Source organism: Brachyistius frenatus, unplaced genomic scaffold (genome assembly GCF_029030835.1).
Source record: "Brachyistius frenatus isolate BFR_SWC_R1_liver_20210118 unplaced genomic scaffold, ASM2903083v1 Contig_68, whole genome shotgun sequence".
Lineage (NCBI taxonomy): Eukaryota > Metazoa > Chordata > Actinopteri > Embiotocidae > Brachyistius > Brachyistius frenatus.
This window is the reverse complement of record NW_027210667.1, coordinates 137993-159856: the sequence shown is the minus strand read 5'-3', so window position 1 is coordinate 159856 and position 21864 is coordinate 137993. Positions and strand designations below refer to the sequence as shown.

Here is a 21864-nt window from a genome sequence, read left to right as displayed (position 1 = left end):
CAAATGGCCTAAGTGAAAAAAAAATATATATATAGTCTGATTGAACAAAATTAAGAGTTGAGCTTAGATCTCTGTATCATTACTATCACAACATATTAATACCAGCTCTACGGTGAACAGTGGCAGCATCAGGCTGTTGGATATTTTTTGTATGATTCGTTAAAAAGAAGACCAGAGCCAAGTATTGGCAAAATCCTGAGTAAAATCTTATCAATAACATCCTTATTTATTTGAGATCTGATTTTGCAATAAGCAGGGCAGTGATCTAAACAATGCACCCATATCGATATTTGTAATCGGTTACAAAAAAAAAATAGAAGTCTGATCAAATTAAGAAAGAAATGGCGATTAAATAGGAAGTCCAGCTGCTCTGAATCAGTTGGTGCTTATACACACTTTCTTCTAAGTGTTTGACTAGTTATTCAACCACTAAAAAAAGGCTATTGGAAAAAAAATAATCTTGCAATTTTGTCCAAAATTGAAGTTCGTCTTCGTTATTATTCATTATTAAATGATATACCCAATAGCATGTTGAATTGGTATTTTTCAAACCAGAATTCAAAATGTTGAATTCTTGAATTTGTGCCTAGGTAAACCCACGAGAAAACATTTCAAGTGTTTATGAAAAAGAAGATTTTTGTTACAATCGTGAAAGTCTCTGTTTTGTTGTCTTTGGAGACACCTATGGTGATAAGTAGTAATTGCAGCTGTATTTTGGGGATTTCACTTTCCAGACATCCAAACAGTGGTGCCTGTGTAATATTGCTTATTTTTCTTTCGTAGTTGTAGTGACTCTTCTCTTTGTTTGGCTTTAGTAACCATTTACTTTCAACGCTAGCACAGACCTGGAAAAAACTTTATCCGCCGCCGCTGCTGTTTCTCAGTGTGCTGCTTCATACACAAGTGAGTTGAAGAGCAAGCATGTTGCACTGCTTGTGATTTTTCTGGGAATTTCGCAACGGACAGCCAACTCGGTCTGTTCATAATACTACCAATTAAAGGGCTTTTTTATTACTGGGCCTCAGGCTCAATCACCATTGTGCTACCCCTTTAAAAGACAGATTGCGACTTAACATACATGAAAATGGCGGTTTGTTCCATTTGCACTGTTAGTGATATTTAATTTTATTCACTTTGTTAAAACCTAATATTTGTCGGAAACATGAAATCACAGTAAACCGTGTCCATGTATTAAATAGTACTATTGGCTACTACAGTATATTTATATAATTACATGCATAATCACCTAATGCAAAGGCCAAAGTTACCATGAGTCAGTAGTGGTTGGTGACTATTCATAGAGTCAATAAAGTATGCAGAGACATAGCTAATTAACATAGTAAATAGAAAGCTAGTGGAAATCTAAAGTCTACTAAAAAGATGATTATTCACAAGAAGGTGCAGCAGCATATACGCCTCTTAGAAAGATTTGTTTTCCTGTCTTTTTTTCACCCTACTATCCATTATGCAACGTTTCCAGGGGATCTTGAAGGGTGTACGATCATCAAATTGCTTTGAATCATCATTGCACACGTAAGTGTATGCCATCAGCTGCAGGCAGACTGCGTTAGTTCCTGGCTAGTTCCGACTCCGGCAGAATTTTCCCTGTGTCATTTGGCTCCCGTTTCCTGTGCACCCAGCTGCTTTGTCACATCAATGCACAGTAAACAATTAGGAGGAACAAATAGTGAGAAACCCAAACTCTGAGTCACCACCGACTGAAAAACGTCAGAGCTAATAGCCCTGAGCGCACAGAGCAGGCCTATCTCCTGGGTAATAAAACATAGCAGTGGCCACCTGTATGACTGTGTGCTAGCTGATCCTCATTTTCTTTGCATACCTAGATGCAAATCTTTACAATGATGGGAACGAGATATATTGATATATTGGTGCTTTTGTCTTTATGAAAGATTTTGTCCACGCAATGTTCTGTTAAAAATATTTTCCCCACTGTGAATATGACCAGGAAGCCATTGCACATTGTGCTTAGTCATCTGTATTAAAAGTAACCTTTAGCGGTACCTTAGCAGTTTTTTTCAGAGTCTGTTATATTTACAAATAAAGTCCCCATACAGTTGGTCTATGATGGCAACTAGACATTAAGTATTTTACAGTAGAGTTGTTTGTGTACATTTTTATCTGCCTAGTGGAGTTATCAGAAGAGGAACTTGACTTATCTAAAATGTTATTAATCTTTCATTGCATCCCTTTTGTTTGTTCTGCAAAACAGTCAATTTATACACTAGATGCATTATAGATAATGCCTCAAACTGAGAAAGTAGAGTTGGTTTTTTTTGCCTCTTCTGAATGTCTGTCATAAGACTGAGGCCATTCTGAGGATGTTCTTTTAAATCCAAAGCTAAATAGGGAGGAGAATATTAGCAGTGAGATAAAGGAGAAAAATATATTGAATACCCTTAATTATCAACTCAAGCTTTTCACATCACAGTTTAATGTTGTTGTAACGTTTAAAGGAAGAACATTTAACAACAAACACACTGCATCTTGTTGCTTGTTTTGGAAGTGCAGAGGTAATGATTCTAGGTTTGTTTCATTTTGTTTTAGATTGTAAGGCTGCTGAAAGTTGTCCTCAGGCTGTATGATGTGGTCACCATCTAATTAGTGTTTCTCATGATTATTTTATTGTCAACATCTACAATTTGTATTTATTTTGACTTAAAAGCAAGTAAATTCCACCTGAAGGAGGGTCACCAGAGTTCACTTTATGCTTCAGTTAATAACAGCCTGCAATTGTAAAAGAAGAAGAAGAAGAAAAAAAAAAATTCCTAATTTAACAGATTCTCAGCATGATGAACAGATTAGTTAATACAAAATTGTAACCCCTGATCCATGTCTGCCATGTATCATTTCTGTTTCGTATTATTCGTCTTTCAAAATCAAATTTTTTTTTCTCTGTATTTCCCTGAAGCCACCTTACTTCTTAAGCCTCTAATACTTGGGCATTAGTGATCACTGCTAGCGGCTGTTTTTGCATAATTCCTTAAATCTAGATTTCGTACATATTTAGGCTGAGTAAAACCAACCGTTGAATTTCCATTTTGTTGAGCATTTTGATCTACCTATAGCACAGCAGTACCGGTGACGCAGAGTAGCTGTTAACTTGACACGTGCTGATCAAGTGATCAGCAGTGTCGCTTTAAGGAATGGTCCATTTAGAATGAATGAGGAGAAATACAGAAGCTTGCAAGCTGTATTTATTGTCCAAATGTGCCTGTTTTGACTGTCAGCGTGCTGCTTTTTTGATGTTTGAAGACTGTAATGAACTTGTTGCTGTATTTGTCACCAATGCTGAAGCCCTGCAATTGAACTCCCTTCCCTCATCTCGTCTCGCATTGATCGGAGTACTAATAGTGGATGTATGGCATGTTGCTCTGTGAATGAGAGAGAGAGAGAGAGAGAGCCAGAGAGAGTATGAGGGGGAGGGAGATAAGGGAAGGCGGGAGGGCGGGAGGGAGAGCGACTGTAGCGTAGTCGTATATGTCAGATCCAGAAGCTGCGTGGGTCGCTCAGCTCCCTCACGCCATTGTTGTTGTTGTGAAAAAGACAGAACAAAGGACTCCCCATGCTATGGACCCCACGTACCTTTGCCGGCTTAGCTGTGCTATGATCACACCCTGGTGGAATACTATTGAAATCAACCATATTAAGGAGCGTAGCAGGCGTTAACTGAGCTGCACACATGCCGTGACCGAGGCAAGAAGGAAACTGAATAGCAAACTGAGGCATCATCCAAAGTCCTTCTCATTTTTGGTCCTGTTTTCCTGGGTTCATCGCCTCCTTTTCCGGAGAGTGGCAACTGCTGATACGGTTTAAATCCCTCTGTGAAGGTTTGGCACGGACATCGCTGTGGCTTATTTGTTAAAGGAGTTGCTGTGGATACTGACGGTAGGGAGGCTGCACTGGAGCCAGAGGCAAGAGTGAACAAGCCGCCTGCTGCAGAGTGTGCCGCTATTGGAGCAGATGCGGCTTAACCAGGCTAAGCAAACATGAGATTCACGGCACACTTTCTGTGACGGCTGTATCAAGTGCAAGAGACCAAGTCGGCACGGCTGCAGTCCATGCAGCTTGTCTGATTCTTCCTGGACTTTGTGCAGGAGTTGATGGAAGTGAAGGGTGTAAAAGACCAGCCCAGCCAGATGTGATAGCATTGCAAGTCATGTGATTTTTCACAAGGGTTGGGTGATGTGGTGGAGGGTCTGCTAGACCCTCAACATCTTTTCTACTCATTGACTGCACGTATAGAGACGCTTGAATGAGAAAAAGAAATGCGGGCAACAGTAAGTAGCAGTCGGATCTTTTGCGAGCAAAATGTCCTTCTTTTGTTATTCTTTTTTTATTAATAGGCAGTAAATGTCACTGTCGATTTCAACTGTAACTTTCAATTTAAATTAAATGGGAAAAGAGAGAAGTAGTCCTGGGAGGGGTGTTTGCTTCACACCAAAGGGAGTGCATAACAAACACACTCCTGCACCCGACCGTGAAGTGGCCAGACTTTGATTCAATTAGACCTCACTTGCCCCTCCCACCACCACCACCATCATCTACACTTACTGCTGACGCTGCTTGTGATTCTTTGTATGAACATATGAGACCGTGTGTGCAGTCAAAGGGCTCTTTCCTCTCCCTGCCAAGCGCATGAATGAGAGCTGTATCAGAGATGGAGGTGCTGATGATTTCAGTGCTCGAAGGGAGCCATAGCCAAATCTGCTTGCGAAAGGAGGGTAGATTCTATGACAGCGACTTCCACAAGAGTGAGGTAACTAGTGCCCACACACAGCGCCAGGCAACAAAAACCTAGTTATGAGGGTTTTTAGACTTTATAAGGATGAGGTTAAAAAACAAAAATGTATGCATGATTTGAGATTATTTGGAAGGAGGTGTTTCAGATTATTGTAATTTTTGTTAATATCATCAGACCTGTTGCTTGGGTGAATAATACCAAAAAAAAAAGATGGTCTGTAATTGTACTTTTATTTGGCTGTTAGAAAATATTCCATTTACAGCAACTGAAATCATTTGAAAAGTTTACCGATAAGGTTTTTTTTTTTTTTTTTTTGTTCACTGTTTGCTTGACAGAAGCAGCATGACTCATTGTACGCAGCAGTATGTACCTGATCTTTCATGATGAACTGATTTTCTTTTCAATTCAATAACAAATTATGGTTCCTTTGACCATTTTTAATTTAAAATATTGAATTTCTGGAGTTTTAGACAAAGTGACTACTGGGTATTTTTGTTATTTTATGTAATTTTTCTATGCTAAAAGTGGGTTGAAATAATAATGGCATCATTTGATTCCTGACTTTTTTATCAAATTTACGGGTAATTTTTGATGTCATGTACAGTAATTTTAAGATTAATTCATTATTATCATTAAACATGATTAGCTTTTATGTTGTTGTGCATTTTTTCAGAAACAGCATTGCAAACTGACATTTCTTTTTGTTATCTTTTTCTAGTTATTAGGTCATTAAAGTTAGTCTATAATATGGTGTGTACAATGACTGGAATGCATCTCTGTTTCCCCACAGGTAATCCTGGTGCAGGTAAACCCAGGTGAAGCCTTCACTATTCGACGAGAGGATGGTCAGTTTCAGTGTATCACAGGTAAGAAAGTTTTTCTTCTACGACGTACACACCTGTTTTTTGTGTAATACTTGATTTGAATGCATATTGTCATATTCCAGTTGTAAAAGAGCCGAAAATGTTCATGTTGTAATCCATTTCGGTGTATTTGACAAATGTTTAATCATTAATGTCTTAATACTGGGAGAAAAAAACAAAACATGTTTCTAGCCTTCAAAAACTAAATGAACTGAAACAGTGACATCTATTGATGTATTTGTAGAGCACACACTTTACATAATTAAAAACAAATTTTGATTCGTTTTACATAGTTTTATACAGTTAAACCTTCTCTAAACAGATTTTGAGTTAATATACTGACAATATGAAAAGCTACAATATGTGAAATAGTATTTGATTAAAATTGAATTAAAGTTTCAGCATTACCCTCTAAGTATATATATATATATATATAACCATGCAGCAAACTTCTCACCTTTCATCGGTTATTGAATGGAAAAAATGGCACCTGTGTGATTTGTGCTGGACTGAAGGGCTTCCTCTGTGATGGCAGTGGGAAACTCAAACTGACGTTTAGCTGTTATACACAACTCATTTTATTATTATCTTTTCTAAATTCAGCCGGGAAATCATTAACTGAAGATAAGTATTGTATGTTGTTGATATGTCTGGTTACACACCTGTACAAACAGATTGTGTTTAAAGAAAACGTTTGACAAGTTAGCAATTTTTTTAGGAGCACAATAACACTCTTGAAAATCAGTGAGGAGATTTTTACTATTCATTTTTGTTTTGACTGAATAACAAAATGTAAATAAACTGAAACACTTTCCCTTTTTGGGAATTTAGAGAGAGACACGGAGGGGAAGATATATTATATTTATAGAAGATTACATTCAACAAGCACTTTATTGGGACCTCCTAGCAAACCAATACAACCACTCTGCAATACATTTTGCAAAGCTTATTGATTTTTACTTTTTGTTGACATTGTCAGAAAAGTGATAATTCCACTTTATGTATACTATCTTGGTGAGTATATGGAAGAAAAGGGTGCATTTTGTCAGTTTATGTGAACGTAATCTGAGTAACAGAGATAGAGCTAATTATTTTTAGCAGTCACCTTCACTTGGATTTATTCACATCTTTTCATTGTGTGCCTTTAAAAGGTAAGACGTTATTCAAGATGCAATGACGTATCTTTACAGAATTGATAGCGGGATGACAGCCACGTCTCGCAGCTCTCAGCCTGCTCCTTGACATGATTGCATCTTATGGTTTAAGCCAATACAGGGCATATTACAGCTTGAAAGAATGGGTTATGCAACAATATGTTTTAATAAAATTAGATGATATTTTTTTTTTTTTTTTTTAGAGTCACTTAGTTGATTAAGCCTGATCTCATCGATTCACAGGACTGATTCACATTCTGTTTTGAAAAAAAAAAAATTCACATGCCCATATGTACATTGAGACATATTTTGCTTGCTGTAATCAGTCCTTTTGTTTGCACAAACTGATTCGGTCCTTTGCGTTGTCACATACAGCTTCTCCAGGTAATGTCGGGATAAGTTCAGGTTTGCAAGACATGTGTAAGAGCAGATGAACACTACTTTAAAATGGCTGTAACTTTAAAAAAGTACCCAGTTGATTTGTTAAACTAAGACTGCTAAATTCTCATATTTCCTTTGCTGTGCTTTAAAAGTAAGCTCTCCTTACATTGAGGACTGTAGACTTATAAGCGCAACCAGAACCGCTTCATTGTTCATATGGTCACACGGTTGCTTTTTTTGTGAACCTATCTTTTTTTTTTTTTTTTTTTAATTAAGGATGGTAACCAAACAAGAGTTAAAAAGAAATGTGTAGTATCAGACCCCCAAAAATGGACCTTAATCTTTAGTTCAGTTTTTCTTTGTTTTCTTTTAAACAGTAACTCTGGTATTGTGTACACATACATACATCCACGATATTTATCTTTTTATTACATCACTTCCCATATTTCAATATGTATCATTTGACAGGCTGCTCTTGCTGTTTAATTTGACAGCTCATAAATGGTATAGTGTAATGATAATCTATTGTAATGTTAAATAAACGTATGGTATAATTACAGTTTTCAATCAATGAGATGAGTCAGAAAGGCAGTGTTTGAGTATAAAGTGTTACTCATTCTTCTTTATCCTGATGGCAGTCATTTCCTTTTGCACAATTTTGGATGATAAGGCTGGCTTTGAGACCGCAACAATGAAGTCTAGATCTAACATGTTGCTGACAGCATGAACGGAAGACTACTAGAGTAATTGTAGGAGGTAGAGTTGCGGTGCCATAATTGTTAACTATTATTCAAAACTGTAATTGCCTGGGAAAATATTGATCTGAAAAGGATTTGCTTGATATAGGGCTTTCTACAGAGGACTTCCTGTTCTGTATTGACATTTCTGTGAGTGCATAGCCGCTCCTTTTTCTCTCTTAAATTGTGAATTTAATTTAATAAGGCAAATTAAAGATGTTAACATAATTAAGGTTTGCACGTGAATAATGTTTGATACCCTTTGTGACCCCAGCAGACACAGGCACACGGCACTGTAGCCTAAATGTAATGACCTATGCTTAGATCGGTGTTTACGGTCTCGCAATTAAAATACACTGGTATGTCTTTAGCATTTGTCTATACCTTGTGGCGTGAATTCACATCCACATTTAGATGACAAAAGAAAAGATGGAAAGTGATGCTGCCCAGTCAGGAAGCCAGTTTGTTTACAGCACGGGCTCTGCTCCCCACTTGGGTCTGAGCTTCCACACCAGCCCCCCATTATGGACTGAATAAACCTTCCTAATAGGGAGAAAGCATACATAGTTTTTCAGTCACAGGAGAAACAAGGAGCCGAGAGGTGCCACATAGATCAGTGTGTCTGCTACTAACTGGCCTGTCACAGGGTGCACTCATCTCTCTGTCAGTTAAATAGAGGGATGACTCACCGCTTGCAACACAAGGAGGGAGGAAAAAGTGTGTGTGTGTGGTTGGTTTGTTGCGTCTTCATGACGGACTAGCTGTGTTCACTTAAGTGTTAGTTCTGCATATGTATGCTTCCATTTTAAACTCTCGTGTGTACTGCAGGACAACATGGCACAGTTATAAAGCCAGAATGATCTGGTTTGCGTGTATTTTTCAGGATCTGTCTCCCATTAATTTGTGTATTCAATCATGTATTTTTAGCAGCTGGATATGCGTAATTGCGACATTTTAGGGCATGACAGCCTGCGTAATAGGAACAGACAGTCTGGTAAAATGCAGTTTATAGAAGGCATTTGCCGTTTTTGATATCTGCCTTGGAGCAGGGACCTTTAGTGGGGGAAGCTAATTAGAGAAGCCATTTAGCATCCTCCTCCTTGCTATTAGGAGAGCTCTAAAGGGGTCGTGGACATGCCCTCGTAGCTTCAGCCTAGACCCACAGCTCTCCCTGGATTGGTCTTTCTTGGCATCTTCCACTAGATGCTAGGTCTGAAGGCTGTATCCCTGCCATCTTTAGCCACCTGATAAGCTTGGTGAATGATGAGGCAAGTCAGCATTGGGCCCATTGGGTTGATTAGATCCACTTCCTGATCTGACTAAGCCTGCTGGTGATTCACCATCACTTTGGATGATTCCGTCTCTGGTTGATTGCATACACTGTCTAGATCCACGAGGCTTATTGAGCCTGATAGAGATGTGCCTTCTCCACAAAAGTCAAGACAGCCATTCTGGCATTCTTACAGGAAACTAAAACGAGAGTGTGAACCTATCTTCACAATCCCATGTGCATGCATCCACCTGGCTCAGTTTGTAGCCATGTTGTGAGTTCACACCACACTCAGATGGTCCCACTGTCTATTTGTCCCTCCGAAGCCATAACTTTGAAACGGCTCATCTTATTCCTTATTGAGCTGCAGGTATGTGAAGTCTTTCTTTCTATCGGATGGACTTGAGGCTAACATGTCCTCTGTGTCTAAAACTCAGCAGGCAGGATGTGCACTGTTGAATGTCTGACAGATGGAGGTTAGGGGAAATCTATGCTGTAAATACTAGCATAGTCTGTGATGAGCGAATTTCTACCAGAGTTTAATTTTAGGAGGTTTAACAACAGGCATTTTCCATTATTTGTCTGTCGAAGACAATTTTGAGTTGAAGTCGGGCAAAGCAGCACCATCAACTTGAACTGCTTGAGGCTAGTCGGGCCTTGTTATCCTCTGAAAAATGGACCTTGGGCATAATACGCATTCTTAGGTTTTCTCTGAGTTGGCATTTATGGCGTTGCACTTGGCCACATACGAGAGGTATCCAAAACGTTTAGAGACTGCTCTCGTTGCATTGAAACGGAGAGCAGCACAATGTTGTGCACGGAGCAGGGGGAAGCTAAAGCCTTTATAAGTAAATAGTTCAAGTTATTTTGCGTGATCAAAATGAGCAGGTGAGTTACACACAGTTTTGTTAGCAGTTGTCCGTGGGTATTTGTGATTTCAACCTGAACTTGAGCTGACTTCAAATTGTGTGTCAAAGTAGGCAAATCAATAAAGAAGAAAAGGTGAATGGAAAAATGTAGATGATAGTGTATCGCAATTAGTGGCATGGTCTAAAGTGCATGATGCAAGTCGTGTCCAAATCTACTTTAAGTTTTATGACAGATATTGTGAGTGCAAAGTAACTACATGGTTCAGAGGGGTTGTACTTATTTCTTGTTAGGTGTGTTTTGGACGTCACATAAAATGAACCAGTGTTATCAACCATTGCCTTTAAAAGCCGGGTGTCCTTTGCACTTTGGCAGATTGCTATGACAGCGGATTTGCCAAGTAGTCGGAAAGGAACGCTGCAGAGGAACTGGATCTGCTTGTCCGCAGATTGATTGACACAAACATTATCTTTTATATTTGTCACCATTTTATTTTCAATCCTTTGCACATTTGTGCTGCTGTGTTGCCGTGTGTGGAACGAGCACATTGTACTTGCGTTCAGATGGACGCAAGTACAATTTGCTATTTAACCATCATGGTGTCTGGATGGGAAAATGACAACTGCATTTGTCTAAAACCAGTAAAGAGACTTCCGTTGCGTTTGGCACCACTTTGTGACGAATGTAAGAAAGAGCCTGTCAATTAAAAATGCATTTAAGTTGCACAATTTCACGAGCACCTTAGATATTGGATTGGATGAACTCATTTCAGTTTATTTGAAATGACTAAATATTCTACCATATAAGTATCAGTTTCCACAAAAATGACATAGTGGCATTATTTATCCTGTCTCGAATTCTATCCTTTGACCGTGCATCACTCCACCTCCCTTTCTTCATTTTCCTCCCTCTATTCACTCAAAACATTCGCTGAGCTTACATTGTAGCTGGAGAGTGGGCAGGTAGGACCACCATGAAACAATTGGCTTGCCCCGGGGACCTGGTTGCACCTTTGGTGCGTCCATTATTTTAACTGGGAATACACTGCAAGTTGCATGGACTCGTGTGACCATGAAGGATCTAAAACCTATGAGCACAATTGTGGCGTAAGTGGGTGTTTCGTTAACCACAACAGCCTCACCCAGACCAAACTCGTCACATACGGTTCACATAATTTGACTGCAAACATCAGACGCATTAGCACTTTCCTTTCATACGCATCACCTCCCCCACCTACTTCCAAGGACGTATACACAAACATGTGCGTGCAAATAGTTCAGTCACAGCTGTGCCAGTGAGTAAGCTCCAGGAATGACTGAGCTTGAGTCATTTTTCTAAAGCTCCGTTGGTACCACGGGAGACGGAGCAGGGGGAAAGGATGACGGTAGATGACGCCGAGAGGGAACAATATTTTTTTCTTCTTTTCGTCAGGGCTGGAATGTCCGAAGCAGGGTGATTTCATGTCCACTTTCTGTACTTGTGAAATCATTACCTCTGGGTGTGTGGGGTTCGCTTTTTGTTACATGTGGAAACGATGGGTTTAGAGTGAAATATTTATTTGTGAAATTGTTCAATATTTTAAAAATAATAATAATCCAGCCCCTGTAGTCATGGCCCTTCTCTGCCTCTGGTTTGGTGTAGTTTAGAGCAGCAGCAGCAGCAGCAGCATGATGTTCTGTAATAAGCACAAGCATGAAGGTTACTGATCCCCTCCCCTCCTGTAAACGTCATTCATACCGGTGGGATTGTAAAACCGTGTGGATGCCTTGACATATTTGGAATTCAGGCAATGTTCACCAACACGTAGGAAAAATAGCTACTTTTATAAAATTGTTCTGTTGTTTACCGTGCAGCTCCCCCCCCCCCTACCCCCCCTTTAGGCTCTGGTTTGCACACAGATCAACAAAGGAAGCCATTTTCCTCTTTCTCCTCCCCTGTCTGGCTGGATTGGTGATGGTTGGATGCTAACGGGTGTGTTCTTAAGAAGCAGTCTGGTCGAGGATGAGTCCACACATGCGTGGCTTCCTTATCTGCTAATAGAATGTTACGCTTATTGCAAATTACTACCCTCTTAATTGATGGAAGATATTTCCTGCCCGCGAGAAAAATGTGCTAAGAGGATCCTTTACGGTAATGCCATCACTAAAAATCAAGGTTATGGTTTTAAGTTGTAATTATTACATTTCTATTTCATTGACAGCTCAGTACTTGACTTGTTTCCCTTGCTTGCCTGTAATACTGATCCTATGTCAGGCAGCCTGCTTGCATTCCCTTTCCTTCCCTGTTTCTCCTCTTTATTTGTTGATGGAGACAATTTATTAGCTCTAATTAATAATCAAGCCCACTCTGTTTTTATGGGCCTGCAGTCCATCATGCTGCCACTGACAGCTCATTGGAAGCTCCGATATGAAACGGCTCTTGTGCTCGTTATTGACCCCTCTGCCTGTGTGCGTTCCTTGATTTTTACACCCTTCTCTTAACCCACACAGCCTCTATATAGTTTATCCTCTGCTTCTCTTTATTCTCCAAATCTTATTGACAGTTCATTTGCACATCGGATTAAACCTGACAGTTTGCTGGGATTGTTTCCAGTATTTCAGCGCCACGTCTGCCGAGTCTCCTGTGTTTGCAGTACGCCTTAGCAGACCTGTTTGAAGTCCCACTTGATTATGTTCGTTATGATCTCTATCCATTTTCAAACACGAGGAAACAGGTGTGTTCTCAAAGTGGCCTTAAAACCTTGACACATCGGGGAATGTATATGTATGTGAACATGTAGCTGGCCTTCGATACCTCTCTCCCTGTTGTTGTTTTTTGTTTTTTTTCTGGAAGAGACTGATGGTTTTTTCTGTGCCTTCTTCCCCTGGAAGGCTGGCACTCCACGGCCACGTCAGCACATCCAATGCTCCAGTTGACTCGGGGAGGGGGAGGGGGAAGAGAATGGCCCTTTTGTTTTGTTTTTTAGTTTTTTTTTTTATCTGATCTCTCAGCACTTGTGCGTCACTTTGATGTAACAGAGTGGGCGTCTTCCTCCCCCCCCCCCCTCCCACACACACACATCCCATTCTCCACCCTACCTCTCATTTCCCCACTCTTTTACAGTGATTAAAAAGTCCCTTGTCGTGGCTCTCTCACCTTGTTCTCTCTGTTGGTCTTTGTGTCCTCATGCTCACCAAGTGGGTATACACAAAGCCTTTCATTTAAAATGGACAACCTATAGAATGCTAATGTGATTCATCAGATTTTCAATCAGTCAGCCTCAGCTGGACTGGCAGGAATTATTTTAGCTAGTCATTAACCTAATGACTAACCCTAATCCTAATGCACAGCTAAGCAGTCTGCGGCCTAAACACAAGATCATTTATTTTTCTTAAGTGAGTAGAGTTAAAAGTACACACTTTTGAACTTGTTGTAATCTGAAATCAGTGATGGCTGAACCAGTGTGACTCCCCTCATTCAGGTTGAGCTCTCCCCTGTTTCCTGAATTGAGGTCTTTGTCCTCGCATACTCTGTTCTTAGGTAGGGAAATGACTCGCCTCTTATTTCCCCATTTGATTTTTGTGTAAAGAGGTCTGCCTGTTATCTGTCGTATCCGAAAAGGTTTCTTAGCGGGTAGCGGGTGCCCTGCAGTATAATGAGTACACAGTTATGTCTTCGTGGCCTGATTATAGCATGGTACACTGAGTCAGTAGGATAAAGTATAGAATGCTTTGTGCTTGACAGCAGTAAAGCATTTGATGCCAGACAATAGATGTGCATATAATGCAATTCTACTCATTGTTGTCCCGGGGTTGGTCCTAGTCATTAGACAGTTGTCACCCTGCTTCTCACTATTGACAGATACGTACACATCACATTTAAACCAAAGAAGTTTGACTTTTAACTTGTCTTCATATGCACGCTCCCTCTCTTGCTCACCCATGTTTGCAAGCTTTATGTTTCTCTACTCTCTATCAGTCTGTCTCCCTTACTTTTTTTTTTTTAGCTGGTTGGATAAATTATATTGAACCATCAATGTCACAGTATTGATTTGAATTTCCAAAAAGCATTGCCAGGCCATGAAAGCTGGGTCGCTATCAACCCCCAACCAAGAGAGGGTTGACCGGGTTGACCAACACATATGTACCCGACTGTGACGGTCTGAATGGGCGTTGTGCATCACTACTTTAATTATAACGCTAACATTGCTACACTGACTTGAAAGCATAGTCTGCCTCTGTATTGAGCTGTTGAGTAAAGCAGTGAACTCTGGGCCAGAGTCGGTCTGTTGTTGAGGTGTACTGCTCGCTCAGCTGTTTGGTGATTAGACTACTGCAGTCAAATGCAATAGCCCAACACTAAATCCTCCCTTCATGAATGTTTGATTTGTCATTTTGGAGGTTGCACTTTATGGTGCTTAAAAAAAAAATCTTTCTTTAAAACAGTTTCGACAAATACCTTTATGGAGGTACGGTTTGTTAAAGGGCTGTCTTATTAGACTGCTTTAGTTTTAGTTAGTCCACCTAACAAACTATCAACTGTATTTTTGCTCTCCCCTGAGAGCTGAAGGCTGGACTTAAAGGGGTGGTTTCTGGTGTCACTAAGTTGTGGGAGGTTTCAGTGTATCATCACACAGGCCAGCCTCTGTAGTCCTGGACCCATTGTGGCTGCTCAGTTAGAAGTGCTTTCTCTCCTCACACCACTTTTGGCCAAAATGAAGGAAGGCTCTTCCTCAAGAAGTTTCTGAGGAGGTCAGTGTGTGTTGCGAATCCTTTCGGTCTCTCCTGCTTAGCATCTGGCGTTGGGGGCCGAGTGCTTCTGTTTTACATTTGTAAGAAGAGATATGTGTGAATGTGCAAACTTGGCTCAGAGGGGGCTCTCTCTTTCTCTCTCCTCGGCTTTCTGCTGAGCTGTCACTTCTGTGAGCTGAGCTAAGCTGTTGAACTGGCCCTTACAAAAGAGCAGCAAACTTTGTTGTCTCTCAGCACTTTTGTAAAGTGGTATTCTTGCATTTGCTAGTATTTTTAAAAGTGTTTTTCTCTGCCAGGTCTTACTCAGGTATTTAAAAAATGAAGTAGTCATTGAAGATCAAGCTAATTTTGAAGAGTAAATTGACAAGAGGTAATGTTTGAGGTTAAAACCATTGCCATATGCTTTTAGTGGCTCAATGTGGGGAGTTTTTATGATTGTCAATCATTATTGAAGTCTATTTATTATCTGCGTAGTAGGGTTGAAGGTAACTGGAGAAAGTACTGACAGAAGTCAACAGACACATCCGATCAAGTTTACAAAAATGTGTTACCAATTTTGAATCCATTCATCAACTACTGAGTGACATCTTTATTGCGTTTTAAATTTACTACATTTCTGGTTTGTGATTCTGGCTGCCATTTTCTTCATAGCTATTGAGATCAGGCTAACGTTTGAATGCAAGTTCAACCCCGTGTACAACTCTTAACACTCTCAGCACATTTAACACAAATGAAACAGCTGTTTGTCCTGAGGGAAAGTGTTTGATTTTGCTCTTTCCCTTCTTCACAGGTCCTGCTCAGGTTCCCATGATGTCTCCAAATGGTTCAGTGCCTCCAATCTATGTGCCTCCTGGATACATTTCACAGGTAATCATTCTCTACTATTTCCAGTGCAATGTTTCTGACTGACTTCTTATCAAGCTCGGAGCAGCTTTGAAATCTGCTTTCCATTGTCTTGTTTCCTTTTAGATCATAGAAGAGAACGGCGTGCGGCGGGTTCTGGTTTTACCTCAGCAACCGGAGTTCCACCCAGGGGGTCACTCTCCTCTCCACCATCCTCCACCCCATGCCCACCTGTCTGCCTTTATCCCACACCCTGCCATGATGCCCCCTCCACCTCACCTGTACACAGGCATGGCAGGGGGTGTGGCTGACATGAGCGCTCAGTACATCCCCCAGTACCATCCAGCTCATATCTACTCAGAGCAGGGTGAGTTGGAGCCGGCAGTGTCTGGACTGTATTGTTATATTGAGATCTTATTTATTTGTTCTCAGCCCTTTATTTGCACAGTCAGTTTATACCATCAAGGCCTGAGTCAAACTGTTTAGTCTGTCAGCTTCTTACTCTTTAAGGAGGTCACCTCACTATTGCCCTGTGTGTATGTCTTTCTCATAATAACCTGAGAGCTTGGCCTTTTTGGCCTGCTTCTCTGGCCTCTTGACAGATCTTTTTTGTACTCCTCTTGCATGTGTCTGTACAAACCCACAAGTGTTGCCTTTTTTCTTGTTTCAGTCTCTACAGATTCTCACTCCCAACATGGACGCCCACCGTTTGTTCACAGAGACGACCGAACCAGCAAAACGCACGAGCGTCTGCAGAAGAAACTGAAGGAGCGTCAGGGAGGCGGAGGAGGAGGGCAGGTGAAGGACAGCCCTCCCCCGTCACCACAGAAGACTTGCAACAGCCCCCAAACAGTGGACATTCATAACGGCATCGGAGGGAAAGGGCTGGAGGCAGAGCAGGGGCAGCTGAGGCACGCAGTGGGCTGCCCTGACAAGCAGACAGGCAAGGGAAAAAAACGAGAGTCAGAAGGTAAGGACGGAAAATGGAAGAGGTTTGTCTGGGGTTACAATTGGGACAACTTATTAACAGAGTTTAAAACCGCTTTGTAAACTTGGCGGCTATTAACTAGTTTCTTTTGGCAACAATGTATTTGATTTAGGTCAATTGAAGCTGCTGTCAAAAGTGACAACCTCACCTTAGTTTAAAAATTTAAAAAATTCCCCCCATACCTTACAGACATGGCATACATAGCTAGATATATATTACAGTGGAGAAACAATTGCAAGCAAAACAGTTTTTTATTAGCTATTGAAATAGACAGTTAAATGTCACATGCTTTTTTTTCTTAATTTCAAAATGATGGTGGTATTTTTTTTTTTCCTTAAATCTGTATTGACCTGTTTTTCTCTCTTTAGAGCTGGACAAAGAGGCTCAGGCCCTGCAAGCACTATTGAGTACCATCAGTAAACCAGAGGTTGGTATTTGCGTCTATCAACAGTTTTTCTTTTCTTTTTTCTAATTAATAGAGTTTATATGATTTTATTTACACTGTGTTCACAAAAACCTGTAATGATGCTACTGCGCTGCATCATTAAACATTCTATTAACATTCATGATGAATTCTTGCATGGCATCTTCATAATGGAGTCAGACCTGCTGACTAGCATCCATGTGGGGATTTCTATTCCCAAATGTGCCCCCAAACATCTATGCCAGCAATTACTAGAAGCTTGTGTTTTGCTCTGAAAGGAGTGCTGCTTTTTAACTAAATAAACCCAGAGCACTCACACCTTCCTGGTAATATTGTTGGTGGTTCATAAAAAAGTCATCTATTTTGTGCGTTTACATATATAAAGAAATATATACATATTAAAAAGTATTTTATCCATTGAAAAATGGTGTTGGGTTCACAGCAGCGTTATATATTATTAAAAGTCTTTCCACATGGTGGGGGTGACAAATCAACGACGCAAATATTTTGCATCTAAACTATTCGCACCAGCAGCAATGCAAAAAACTGTATGATCCATCCGCTCCATGAAAGTTGTGGGTGAGTCTGCAAGACCCTTTGCATACGTGCATTAAATGCAGCCTGTGAATGAATATGCACCACAGCACAGTAGAAATGACACAATACTTGAAATTCATGTGACTGGTTGTTGACTTTATTTGCAGCTCAGAAAAATCAACCTTCTTCCAAAAAAAAAAAAAAAAAAAAAGAAATATATACACATATACATACACACACACTGGTTTGTTAAAGGACTGTGAATTGTGAAGTAAAGGACTAAGGTGAGCACTCAGGGCAGAGGGGAGGAGGCTCAGACTTGACCTGATTTAGTTGCTCCACATATAAATCCCACCTACAGCGTAGCTCAGGGTATTTTTAAACCTCCTCCAAACAGAAAGAAAAATCTTACGGTGGCACAGCATATCCCTGTCAAACGCTGAAAAAACCTTTTCCCAGTGTGGCATCAGTTTGCATGTTTTGATCACCATCTCTTTTCCTCTGCCAAGCAATGTGATTGTTGTGATAGATGCAAGAATGAGACATTTTATGTATAATACATTTGTAAGACTTGAAAACTTGGTACAGTATTTCTTACAAGATAACAATTATAATGGGGCTTTTTAAAAAAAAAAATTATTGGCTATATACTGCAGTTAAGGAATAGTTTGTATCCATGTTGGGGATTTGTGGTGTTACATAGACCTAATCATGAGCCTTGAAACTGTCATATAGGTGTCAGACATCCAGGCCAGAGGGGCAGTAGTGAACTGGAGTACACCCACCAGGCCAGAGAGCGAGAATGGCAGCGTGGAGGATGACTGCAGCCCCCCGGATCCCCTCAGCTTTGAGGTTTCCATCTCAGTTGGCGGCAAAGATGAGAAGTACCAGAGCATGTACTGGTGAGCACAAGCAGCAAGATAACACAACGCCAAACAGGAACTGTTGTTAGAAATTTGACATTGACGTTTATCTGAAAATATTGACTTTTTTCATTTTTTTTTTTTTTTTTTACATTCGATGCAGTGGGGAAGAACTAAGTGCAACTTTAGAAGACCTTCGACCAGCAACAGACTATCACGTCAGGTTGGCAGAACCCCCCGCCTGCTTTTAAATACAGTGTCAATACAAAGAGGAACAGTGTGTAAACACTTCGTTTTTTTTCCTCAGGGTCCAGGCGATGTTTAACTGTTTACAGGGAAGGCCATCGGAGGCTGTGAGTTTCACCACTTTAAGCTGCGAGCCAGATCCTCCCAATCCTCCCAGGAAGGCCAGTGGGACCAAGAACACACTTGTACTCCAGTGGAAGGTAAAATTGGAAGTTGTGTGATTGATGGAGTTGGGATTTAGAGCCACAGTTTTAAAGGTGGACAACAAGTAGCGACAGCATCTACAGTATGTGATAGAAAAACAGAATTCAAACATACAGTGTAATAACCAAACATTCAGAGCGTGGTTTCATTTATATGCAGTAATAATTCACAGGTTTTATGATTAATTATAAGTGGTGGTTGTGTTTGTGATACCTTCCACACAGATTTGTCCTCTCAAAGGGTTTGTTGGGAAGTGGGGTTGTCGGAGGATCTTCTCAATAATTAGTGTATTAACTCCAGTATGTCGGCTCGTTCCCAGTTTGGAGAGGCGGGCAGCTGTACTGGCACAGAAGCTCAGCAATGTGCGCTGTGGACGGTTCAGCATCAAAACGTGTTTTAGCCATTTATAAAAAAAAAAATTTAAATCCCCGCTTTTGACACCTTAGTTTGGATTTGGACTGATATGTTAAAATACCACCAGAGTCACACAATCTAACCCATCAAGGCAGTGGTAAACAGAAACTCACGTGTTCTGTGAAGTAAATTTAACATTTTTGTCAGAGGAGTCTGGTGGCTTTGATGCGAGACTAGATGGATATAACAGTGCAGTTTCCTTTTGGAAAGGTCTGTCTGATGGCTAAAAAAGATGTGAAAATATTCTAAATTTAGCATACACTTGAACTGATGAGGATTTTTTATTATTATGGTGGTTAAAATATATATATTGTTGCAAACCCCCAGAACAGCAGCACAAGCGGTCTGCTTCACCAAACATCCCATTCCAACCCCCATCAATTGTGGCTAATGCACTGCTTGTAGTTAAGAAGTTCATGCAATCCCACTTCAAACAATCCAAACTGTCCCTTTTAAGGTAGGAGAATTGGATTAATGACTAAAAGGTCACCCAGTTAAAATGCCCAAACTGGCTGGAAAAGGGAGAAAAGGTCAATCAAACAGCAATCCAACCTTCCTTCACAATTGTTGCTGGGATCCTCTTCAGTGTGGTAACTTGTTTTCCTTCTGCGGCTTTGTTAAAGTTGTTCCCTTGAGTAAAAGATATAGGTTGGACAGATTACCCCGCAGATTAGCAAAGCACCTAAAGAATAACTGTGCATGCTCAGCAGACTTTGAGGATCTATTGCTTAACATCTCTTATAACTGCCACCAAATACAGTGACAGATGGTGGTGCTTGGGCCATCTAAAAACAAACATACATTTCCTTCACTATGTTCTGCTTTATCTTGTCTGTTAAATGCATTTGTTTTCACTCTGCGTGCATAAATTCAAAAGCTGAAAACCCATTAAATTAATGGGGCATTGCTGTATAATATATTAGTAGTTTGTGTATTTTTATAAAACTGCGTGATTTCACCCACAGGCTCCTTGTGACAACGGCTCCAAAATTCAAAACTACATTCTTCAGTGGGATGAGGTAAATAGTTGTTTTTTTTTTCCTCATGACTGATGTTTTATGTGTAATTCTGCTCGTTTTTAAACTAACGACTTTGTTCTCCTCAGGGGAAGGGCACTGGTATTTATGAACAGTGCTACCATGGACCTCACAAGCAGTACAGAGTGACCAAGCTTTCTCCAGCTTCGAGATACTCCTTCCGCCTTGCAGCCAAAAATGACACGGGTGTAAGGTAGGCACGTTAACACGCTTAAGAGTATTTCCGGGCTGCCGCTCTCCCTGTTGTCCTTTTTTTTTTTTTTTGTCACCGTTTCTTCCATTCACTGTCTCCATCTGTTTTTGCATGTGCGTCTCTCACTCTGTCTCTCCTGTCTCTCTCTCCCTCCCATTCTCTCCCATCCTCCGTCTCTCTCTGCCCTCCCCAGCGAGTTCAGTGAAGTGGTGGACCTGTTCACCTCATGCAGTGTGCCATTGCCACCCTTCCCTCCAGAGCTGGAGATGGAGGGAGTGACCTGGCTGTGTCTGAAGTGGCAGAGGCCCACTAGTTCTCCAAAGGAGGATGACATCTTTTATATTTTGGAGATGGAAGAGGAAGGCACGGTATGTCTCTTGCTTAACTCGGTTAAAATGGCCGAATCAATTAGTCGTTGGAGATTGAAACACAGAAATGTCTTGGCGTTATCTGCATTTAGCGTAAATGCACTTTTATGACTGGTGTAAAAAAAAAATTCTGATGATATTTTAAATCATATTTACGCAGAAATCTAGAAAATTCTTCAGGGTTCACAAACTTTCAAGCACCACTATGCATACTGTTTCTGTGTCAATCTGTTTGACATTAGTGTATCTCCAGACAGTATAAGATACATATGTACACCATTAGCAAAGGACACCTACAGTTTTCACAATTTCTAATCAATTTCTGGGAGATGGGATATACTGGGACATGTTTCCTGGTTGATATGGATCCTTGTGTAGTTATTAATTGTCTTCAGGAATTCTCTTATTTATTTCAATCTAGCTAAAACGTTTTTTGTTGTTGTTTATTTAGTTTATTTTTCCTAACGCTGTTGCTCTAAAAGATACATTGACATTTGCTGCTACTGCCGCCTCTGCATGCATCTTTCCTTAAGCTGCTACCTGCAGATATAGTCGCTGCCATGGAACACAAAAAAAGCTCCCGTGCAGCTGCTCCTCCTGCAGACCACTTTGTTGTCTGTGCTACAGTGATTGTCTTGTAAGTCATTGCTCACCTGGTTGTTTTCTTTATCCTTTTGTCATTTATCTTTGTCACAGGGATATGGCTTCCAGCCAAGCTACGACGGTGACGAACTCTCCTGCACCGTGAGGGGTCTCCACAGGAGCACCAAATACAAGTTTCGGGTAAGAGAGCCTTCCGATGTGTTCAGTCAAAACTAGTGATCTGCAGGGTTAATTTAGGCTGAAGCAGTGCGTGTGTGCGTGCGTGGAGGGAGCAGATTTCAGTGAGGGAGGAGTGCTGAGTCCTGCGTTGGCCCTATGACTCATCTGTTTAAAGGATTCTGCCAGCCGAGCAGTGTGCAACCGACAGCATCAACAGGATG

General features: G+C 40.6%; 1 protein-coding gene across 4 annotated transcripts in view; it reads left to right on the top strand.

Moving 5' to 3' along the window:
* Positions 1 to 21864, top strand: part of fndc3a (fibronectin type III domain containing 3A) — a 42023-nt gene that overhangs the window by 7981 nt on the left and 12178 nt on the right. For 2 of the 4 annotated variants that reach the window (XM_069707356.1, XM_069707355.1), the window contains exons 3-14: positions 5553 to 5628; positions 15555 to 15631; positions 15734 to 15974; positions 16278 to 16577; positions 16964 to 17022; positions 18292 to 18458; positions 18583 to 18642; positions 18727 to 18865; positions 20249 to 20302; positions 20389 to 20513; positions 20707 to 20881; positions 21578 to 21664. In XM_069707356.1, the coding sequence (XP_069563457.1) occupies positions 5553 to 5628; positions 15555 to 15631; positions 15734 to 15974; positions 16278 to 16577; positions 16964 to 17022; positions 18292 to 18458; positions 18583 to 18642; positions 18727 to 18865; positions 20249 to 20302; positions 20389 to 20513; positions 20707 to 20881; positions 21578 to 21664 (1560 nt within the window). Of the gene's footprint in view, positions 1 to 3531; positions 4299 to 4645; positions 4778 to 5552; positions 5629 to 15554; positions 15632 to 15733; positions 15975 to 16277; positions 16578 to 16963; positions 17023 to 18291; positions 18459 to 18582; positions 18643 to 18726; positions 18866 to 20248; positions 20303 to 20388; positions 20514 to 20706; positions 20882 to 21577; positions 21665 to 21864 lie in introns of those variants that run through there. The other 2 variants (XM_069707357.1, XM_069707354.1) reach the window with 2 other exon arrangements.